Source organism: Musca domestica, unplaced genomic scaffold (assembly GCF_030504385.1).
Source record: "Musca domestica strain aabys unplaced genomic scaffold, Musca_domestica.polishedcontigs.V.1.1 9, whole genome shotgun sequence".
Lineage (NCBI taxonomy): Eukaryota > Metazoa > Arthropoda > Insecta > Diptera > Muscidae > Musca > Musca domestica.
Genome location: NW_026712435.1, coordinates 18,405,373 through 18,414,924, shown reverse-complemented (window position 1 = coordinate 18,414,924; position 9,552 = coordinate 18,405,373). Strand labels below are relative to the sequence as shown.

At 33.1% G+C, this 9,552-nt stretch overlaps 1 protein-coding gene across 1 annotated transcript; it reads left to right on the top strand.

The window, feature by feature from the left end:
• The first annotated feature begins 820 nt into the window (after window positions 1-820).
• Window positions 821-4,012, top strand: LOC101893420 (peptidyl-prolyl cis-trans isomerase D). The gene is made up of 5 exons (XM_005182366.4): window positions 821-985; window positions 1,042-1,286; window positions 2,757-2,948; window positions 3,011-3,139; window positions 3,195-4,012. The coding sequence occupies exons 1-5, from the start codon at window positions 907-909 to the stop codon at window positions 3,690-3,692; spliced, it is 1,143 nt and encodes a 380-aa protein (XP_005182423.1). The 5' UTR covers window positions 821-906; the 3' UTR covers window positions 3,693-4,012.
• Window positions 4,013-9,552: the final 5,540 nt, after the last annotated feature.

The window sequence follows — 9,552 nt, the reverse complement described above, 5'->3', positions numbered from 1 at the left end:
ATATTTTTCAACGGAATGGTCACAAGGGGTTCTTTGTACACAAGGGGTTCTTTGTGAGCCCTTTAACCCCCGACAGAGAATTCTCTATATAGGTTAACGATAACGTATAGCTCCCATATAACGGTACCCCGCGATATTCGGTATTTTGATGATTTTAGCCACATTTTCCAATCGTATTGTCTGAAAATCCACACACGGAATTCTTTGTGAGCACTTTACCCCTGAAACGGAATTGTCTATATAGGTCCACAATATCGTATATCCCCCATATAACGGTACTCCCCTATATTCGGTATTTTGATGATTTTAGCCACTTTTTCCAATGGAATCATCTGAAAATCCATACAAGGTGTTCCTTGTGAGTACTTTACACGCAGACATAGATTTGTCTTTATAGATTCACAATATCGTATATCCCCCCATATATCGGCACATTCCTATATTAGATATTTTAAAGATTTTAAAAGAATTTTTATTGGATTTATTTTTTTTTTTGAAAATTTTCTAATTCGTTCCAAATGGTGGAGGGTATTCAAAGTTCGGCCCGGCCGAACTTACTGCTTTTTTACCGGTTATATCACAAAGCGCTATCTATACTTCATGTTCGTACACTCTACTCAGTATTGCAAATGTTCACACGTATTAATTTCTCAAGCATGCATTGTGATCCACCCTCAAGCAGCTATTTTCAATAGCCTATAGAATAACATATGGCAACACCTACAACAGCTGTTAATTCCATTTGCTTTATTGCCATTCTAAACAATTGTTTTTGTCTCCTATTTACATTTTCGTAACAATCGGTGATTTATTTACTTATACATTGTAAAGTATCAAACTCATCGTGGGTATTTTTTTTTGTTGTGTCGTCCATTCTAAGATAACCATTGAGCCTTTGGAGGAACAATGAATAAAGCCATACAACTACCAATTAATAAAAACAATCCAATTGTTTATTTGGACATTGTAATTGACCACGAATTTGGTAAGCATAATGTGCACAATTATCTTTGATAGAAAGTAAAATGTTGTCTTTCACAGCTGGACGAATGGTCATTGAGCTACGCAAAGATGTAGTACCCAAAACGGCAGAGAACTTCCGAGCACTCTGTACTGGAGAAAAAGGAATTGGTGCAATGGGAAAACCTTTGCATTACAAAGGCATAAGATTCCATAAAGTGACCAGGGTGTATGTGGCACAAAGTGGTGATGTGGTCAACAATGATGGAACTAGTGGTGAAAGCATTTATGGACCTACATTTGAAGATGAAAATTTTATATTGGATGTAAGTCTGAAGATTGTGTGAAATGCCATTCACTTAAATTAGAGCAGATATTTATTAGTAGAAAGCAATTAAAAACCGACAACTAACTAACCAAACTATTTCGTCAGATATTGCCTATTTGGTGTAAAATTATGTACTGGAGTTATATCCAAATTTGAACCGATTACCACCAATATCTATAGTATTCATGTATCTCGACTTCTTTTGAATGCTACAAAGAAATGCGTAGGGCATGAGTACCTATATAAGTTGTTAATTAGGTAATAAACTGTCATTAGTTCTTCAGATATTAAATAATCGGATAGTGCAGTAAAATAATTCCAAAACCTGTTTTGTAATCGGTTCAGATTTGGATAAAGCTCTCATATATTTTTTCGGTCGATTTCACATATGTATGTCTGATTCCAATGAAATTCGAAATGAGTGACGGTATTTGGTACAAAAATAAATTTGTAAAATTTAATATAATCGGTTCAGATTTGGATATAGCTCCTATATATATTTTCGGCAGATTTCACATATCTGATGCACCAAACACGATATGTATGTCCCATTCCAATGGAATTCGGAATGGTACAAAAAAAAATTTGGTACAAAAATAAATTCGCCTAATTATATAGAAATCGGTTCAGATTTGGGTATAGCTCCCATATACATTACCGGCCGAATTCATGTATTTGATGCACTAAACACGCTATGTGTCTCCTATTTCAATGAAATTTCGATTGTATAACGGAATCCGAAACAAACATAAATTTGCCAAATTATATTGAAATCGATTTGGATATATCTACCATGGTACAATAAGGAGGTAGAACAGCTTCGCAAAACTAAAGAAACAATAAATACATACACAAAATTGGCAGAAGTCGGGCACACTTAAAAAAAATGTAATTAGCTGGTAGCTTTACCTTACCTTTTTGTTGTACCATGATATCTCCCATATATTTTTTCGACAGATTTCTTGTATTTCATGTACTTAGAATCCCTCCAATAGCAACAAAAATCCCGTTTAACTTGAAAAGATTGCAGTATCCAGTACGGTTGGCATTTGATATGACAATTAATGAATTCCAAAGACTTACTCTTCCTGTTTGCGACTAAATTTGGCATGTTCCAGCTTTTCTCATGGTCAGCTGTATGTGGAATATTCACGTGAGGGTAGAACTATCGATATGTTTGTTTATGCTTCTAAAGGAAAAAATATTATATATCCTTGAATTTGTTTTATTTTTATTTAAAATCCACAAAATATTTGTACATAAAATTTTGAATTCATATAAAAGCAAGAGGTGTAACGAATCGCTTCGGTTTCAGCTAAGATAATACATATTCATAGAATTATAATAATAATTGTTTAACTAAAATTTTTTTATACTAACGATTATTATCCCAGCCCATTCTGTAGCAAAATTGGTGCGACCTGTAACATTATGTTCATACAATAACATTTTTAATTGTATATCTTAGCATTCTGATGAGGGTGTTGTTAGTATGGCTAATTTTGGAAAACCGAATACAAATAATTCCCAATTTTTCATTACTTCAATGGCCTGTGACAATCTAAATGGCTCAAATGTTGTAGTGGGAAAAGTCTTAAGAGGCTTGGGTATTATCGGAGAAATGGATCAAAACACAAGCGATGAGGGTATACCGACATCGGTACGTAAGTTCATGTGCTCAGAAGTAATTAAACTAGATACTAAAATTGGTAACAATTCTAGGAAATTGTCATAGCGGATTGTGGTGAAATAAAACCAGGAGAAAATTGGGGCGTCAATGACAATGATGAAACCAATGAATGTTTACCTCCGTTTCCTCAAGATTGGGAAGAGAAATTTAATGAATTTACGGTAAGATTTAATATATAGTTTTTTTAATTATATTCCTTTATTTTTAATTTAATAGTCAGATGAACTTGTGGAAATATTGACAAAAATCCGCTGTGCCGGCAATTATTTCTTTGAAAAAAATGAATTCTATAATGCTCGTCGAAAATATCGCAAAGCAAATCGTTATTATAATCTATTGCGTAAACGTTATGACTGGCAAGAATTGCAACATCTCAAATGTTCCGATGAAGATCTTAAGAAGTTAGATAGCTTTTCTGCTGTAAATCAACTCAATATGGCTGCTGTTGAACTCAAGCTGAAGAACTACACAAATGCTCATTTTTGCTGTCGTGAAGTTTTACGTTTAAATCCGTCATGTGGCAAAGCCTATTATCGACTTGGTCAAGCGCAAATTGGACTTAAGAATTACGAAGAAGCTATAGAAAACCTAAGGAAGGCACATGACATGATACCAGAAAACAAAATAATATTAGCCGAATTGAATCGTGCCAAACAATTGATGGCAAATTACAACCGTTCACAGATGGTGAATTTAAAGAAATTGTTTAATTAGTAATTAAGCTTTACGTACATACGATGTGAATTCCCGTGCGCAAAAAAATAATTGTAAAAATGTTAAAAACTAGTTGAACAACGTAACAAGTATATATTTATTTCAGGGATGATTAAATGTAAAAAACTAAACCAATTCTTATATAAATGCGTAAAAATGTCCAGTGTTCTAAATGTGTTCCAACTCTTGATATTAAGTTGAATCAATGTTAAATTTTTTATTTCTTAAATACATAATTGTGAATATATATTTAGTGAAATTATTTTATAGCACATGTGTACTAGTCCATTTGACGAAGGAAATAAAATACGTTTAAATAAGTTGTCTGTGCAGCATATTTTGTAAACATTGTTGAAAATTACAGAACTAGTAGTTTCTCGCAAAGGCAAAAAGGAGTGCCTTTGCGTACGATTTTATTTAGCAAAACATGTAACATGTATTTATTTCAATGAATGTTTTCCAATGTTTTAATAATAGAATTCAGAAGATACTAATATATGAGAGGTGTATCCTACTCTGAATTGATTTCTGCCAAAATTGACAGAGGCACTTGTACCTTTCGTATCTAATATCATTGTTATTAATGCACAATACGATTCGAAGATGGCTTAAATTAAAAAAAAATTGTCGGATTTGTAGATACATCGAACCAGATTTTCAAATTTGTCGTATTTGCTTCTTGGATATATTCGGTCGTTCGTGTCGAAATCCATCCTATTTAAGCTAATATGGCGTACATTGAAATTGAAACAAATGATTTGTGGAAAATTCGACTCTAAATGTGATTCCATAAAGATCTGTATACGACAGAAAATTGTCCACGGTTCGTTATTTTGGAGATTTAAGCGACATTATTCAGCGGAAATTTTTCAATTTGCGTATTTGTAGTTCATATTGGGCACTACATCCTATGACATATGCAATTATGTCATATCAATTTGACATATGCAATTATGTTATATCAGCGGAAATTTTTCAATTTGCGTATTTGTAGTTCATATTGGGCACTACATCCTATGACATATGCAATTATGTAAGTCCAAGTCATCGTATAACCTCCATATAACGGTACCTCCCTATATTCTGTATTTGTATGATTTTAGCGACATTATTCACCGGATCTATTTCAAATGTCGTATTTGAAGTTCTTAATGGGTACTGCAGCATATGAAAGAAACTTGCATATGTAGGTCCATGTCTTCGTATTTTGAGGATTTACGCGAAATTATTCACCGAAATTGTTTCAAATTTCGTATTTGAAGATCTTAATGGGTACTACAGTATGTGATGATTTACCGACATTATTCACCGCAATTATTTTAAATTTAGTATTTGAAGTGTCCAAAGAGGTCCAGGTCTTCGTATAGCCTCTATATATCGGTATCTCCCTATATTCGTAATTCTAATGATTTTAGCTGCATTATTCGTATTTGCCTGTGACAGAAAAGGCCTATGCAGGTCCACGTCTTCGTATGGACCCCAAAATAACGGTAACTCCCTAAATTCAATATTTTTAAGATTTTAACAAAACTTTTAACGGATTATTTTTTTATAAAAAAAATATATTTTTTTTCTGCACATACAGAAAAAGGTTAATCCGATCTTGCTCCAACTTTGCAAATCCTAAAATTTGCATCAGTGCTAGGTCAGGTGCAAAATCACAGACTATATCGGTCCACTCTATCAAAATTTTTCATAACTTACGAAACAAATCAGCCATATACCATTCAAACATGGTATATCTTAATATTTCCCTCAATGTGAATGAATTTTTCTGTCCACTCCCTCCGATACCGCCACCCCCCACAAAAAGTTAAAATTTCGATTTACAATTATTCGCATAAAAATGGTCGTAGTATTTTCATTATTATTAGATATATTTCATATATTTCATTATTATATCTGGCACCTCATGCACCTTTCAACATTCTCTAAAAATGATCACATATCTTATATCAAGTGATATAGTCCAAATATGGCACGTTGTAATATTTATATAAGACCTATATCAGAGAGGTGTTGGATAATATCGGTCAACTCCTTCGAAACCTCCCCCATAAAAGGCTCAATAAGATGAATAATAAATACGGATGCCAAAGTATGTTTAAATAAACGGACAGTTGCTGAGGGTATACATCCGTCGGCAAAAACCGACTGATATTTTTTAAATTGTTTATTTATTTATTTTTTTTTTTAATTTCTAAAGCCGTTCCAAATGGTGGAGGGTATTCAAAGTTCGTCCTGGCAGAACTTATTGCTTTTTAACATGTTTTATATATTATATATAAAATTATATATTCGTAATCACTGTTTCCTGTCTTATTGAACTGTGTCTATGGGTCAGTGTGTTTTAACTGTTGCATATTGTAATTTGTTTGTTTGTGGTGTTCATTGTTTAAATTCCCCCATGGAACCAAGTGCCTGGAGATTGCTTTAAAATTCGTGTGGCTGTTAATTAAATTTACCTGCTTTGTAATGAAATGACACTCTGCGCAAAATCTCTGTCACAATGTTTATGAATGAATATTTTACTAGGGACACTGTATGAATGTATAGCTGCCCGCTAGCAATGTGGACTAGTTCGGCACCGTATACTCGTCGATTCTTAGGATTACAGTAACTAGTTCCACTTAAGACCCCTCACAGTGCAAACAACTGTAAACTTTAACATGGGGATGTCATACGAGGTAACCAATTGACTCCTTTTGCATTACCTGTAGATGGTATTGTACCAGTTCCAGGTTTACAGTCATATACCAGAGACAAAAGACTAACCCCTAACTATTCAAAGTGATTCTTGTTCGTAGAGATCTCATTCAAATGTTCGTTTAACTTGTCTGTTGGTTGGTTTTTTGGTGGTGGTTTTTTATTTATGCACAACTGTCGCCTCTTCGTTTACTTGGGGACGAAAAGGTGTCAATTGGTTCCATTCGCATTACTTGGGGACACATTTGGTACTAGTACGGCTTATAACTAGTACAAGACTGACGAAATTTAGTTAATTGGAATTTTCATTGCTAGCGGGTGGCTAGAATGTGGAGCAAAACATTCACTTTTTGCTCTTCTCTTTGCAGAGAGAAAATGTGAAGAGAAAATACTCTATGAGAGTCAATGAATTGGTGCATGGGTTGAACGGCTTTAAAACGAATTACATTTGGACGTTTTTATTCAGTTGACGCTTAACCAAAGCAGGATACCACAACAAATGTATATATGCGCCATCTTATATATTGAAGGATGAGTATTTGACGACAAATTATACTAAGAAAAAATACTATCTAAATTAAGATAGTTATTGAATTTACTTAAAAACAAGAAAAGGCTACGATAAGCTTGGCTGACCGGAACTTTTTAGTGAAAACTTGCTTTATGATAAAATAGATTACCCTCAACATCATTAAAAATTTGAAGTTCCGTTTCACTGAATATTTTTAATTTAACTACTCATAGAGAACCCGAAATGTCAAATGACAGCTGTTCTTTTTCGAACTTTGGGACCAAATCCTTCAAAATGCCGAAAAGGACAAAGGAAGATTTAAACTACCTAATAATGCACGAAATATTAAATTACAGCTGAGAACTGTGGCTGAACCCTTTAAATTATCGTAAATTAGGAGGTAATGTTAAATTGGTAAAATATTAGAAAATAACCTTCATTAAATATTTTTCGGATATGTTAAACTTTCCACCGAAAACCCAAAATATCAAATTAAAGCATATTTGTTTGGATATTCTGGCCAAAACCTTTAAACTACCAAAAATCAGGAGGTACCCTAATATGAAGGTCATTGAAAATTTTTCAGCGAGGTTTACATGAGAAATGTCAAATTACAGTTTATTTAATATAATTGATATAGTCCAATTTTGAAAGGACACATCTTAGAAGTATTACAAATATATATTCCATATTTTATTAATTAATTGTAACATGTATAATCGATTTAGTTTATTAAGAACGTGCCTTAACTATACTCTTGAAATAGAGCTGAGGAATAATTTCACATTTTATGAGAGTTATGAATATTAAAAATTTTGATCCTATGTGACATTATCACAAACCAAGTTTGGACTACATTGAGTCCTCGCTTAGTTTTATGCTAGCCCACTACTTCGTCAGCAAAAAGTCCACCCTAAAATTGTAGATTCGTTCCAACAGTTCTTGTTAGTTAAATTTGTTGAATATGACAACATTTTTTTGATCAAAACTTCATAAATCGTACAAAATTTTTTTACTTTCAAGGTTTTATATGTTATTCAAGTTTTTTCCTTTTCCGAAAAAAGAATAATAGTAAAATGTTTACATTTAACACCAAAAAGCATTTAAAATGTTTAATTTTGAAGTTACAGAGGAGGATTGAGCTGATATTCTGAAATTTGATGATATATAGAGTCGTTGAAATAGTTTTGAACAGAAAAATCGAATGTGCATTGGCATTCGATTTTTTCTGTTCAAAACTATTTCAACTTCTCCATATATAACATCAAATTTCAGAATTCCAGTTCAATTCCAAATTTAGTACCACTTAATACTTTTCGTACAAATATAGGACGTATTTACAACACCACCACCAAACCTCAAACACAGATACCTTAAGTAATCTAAATAATAAATTTCCGAATTGTATCTCCATCCATTCACCAAGTACGAAATAAAGTACCATTCAGTTCTTTTCGTACAATTATAACACAGATTTTGGGAATCAACACCATGCGACCGGGCTACACATCCAGAGAAAATATGTTAAGTTATACCACCCAGGAAGCTCCTTCATCTTTCTAGCCGGTCCCTCTCTCAAACTTCCTTTGTCTACAGGTTTCAATTTCTAGGCTGAAACCTCTTAGTGTATCATCTTCTTTCTGTGGCCAAAGATGTCATCCTTCTCTGGCAGCGCCATCTTGCAGAACTTGGACAGTATATCGTTCCAGCGTTCATAATTTTCTGTATTTTGTACTTGTATTTGTTTTCTTCCCCGAGTACTTCAACTTTAGTGATGGGGTCTTGTGCTCCAAATCTTTCATCTTTGCTGATTGGTTTTGCCTTATTTTCTGCCTCATGCATAGCCGACTAAGTTTCCACGGCTACACACAGAACATTCTTGACTTTAGAGATAGAGAGAGAGAGAAAGAGAGAGAGAGGGAGAGATAAAGAGAGGGAATAGTAAACCAGAGAAAAATTAAAGGTAAATATTATATTAGTTTTCATCAAATTTCATAATTTTCAGTACAAATTTCAAAAAAATAACCTAATTAAAATTCACGAAAAACTTTCTGCAATTTCCCTAAAATTGAACGATAATTCTTCAGAAAATTCAAAGAATTCCTAAGTCTAAAATTATTTCTGACTATAACGTCCATATATTCGGAAAGTACTCCTCGAGATCTTTCATTTGTGCCCAGCCTCGACACCGCTTCATTTTTAGTTTCTGTTCTGTGGACACTTTTATCTGCAATTTCTCTAAAATTGAGCGATAATTCTTCAGAAAATTCAAAAAATTCCTAAGACTGAAATTATTTCTGACTATAACGTCCATATATTCGGAAAGTACTCATCGAGACCTTTCATTTGTGCCCAGCCTCGACACCGCTTCATTTTTAGTTTCTGTTCTGTGGACCCTTTTATCTGCAATTTCCCTAAAATTAAGCGATAATTCTTCAGAAAATTCAAAAATTTGAAATTTGTACAGAAAATTATGAAATTTGATGAAAAGTAATATAATTTAACTAGCTGGCCCGGTCCGCGTTGCCGGCCCGTAGTTTTTGTCTATTATGCATATTTGTCAAAGCATAATTATTCAAAGATATGAATGTTATAAATGTTCACGTACTGGTCGATTAGTTTTTAATTTTTAGTCAAATGAGC

What these genes read in the sequence shown, in the direction of transcription:
- LOC101893420 (XM_005182366.4), top strand. Translation starts at nt 907, where the DNA reads ATGAATAAAGCCATACAACTACCAATTAATAAAAACAATCCAATTGTT. An exon ending in ATGAAAATTTTATATTGGAT is followed by an intron (nt 1,287 to 2,756) that starts GTAAGTCTGAAG and finishes TGTATATCTTAG; the next exon opens with CATTCTGATGAGGGTGTTGT. An exon ending in ATGAGGGTATACCGACATCG is followed by an intron (nt 2,949 to 3,010) that starts GTACGTAAGTTC and finishes TAACAATTCTAG; the next exon opens with GAAATTGTCATAGCGGATTG.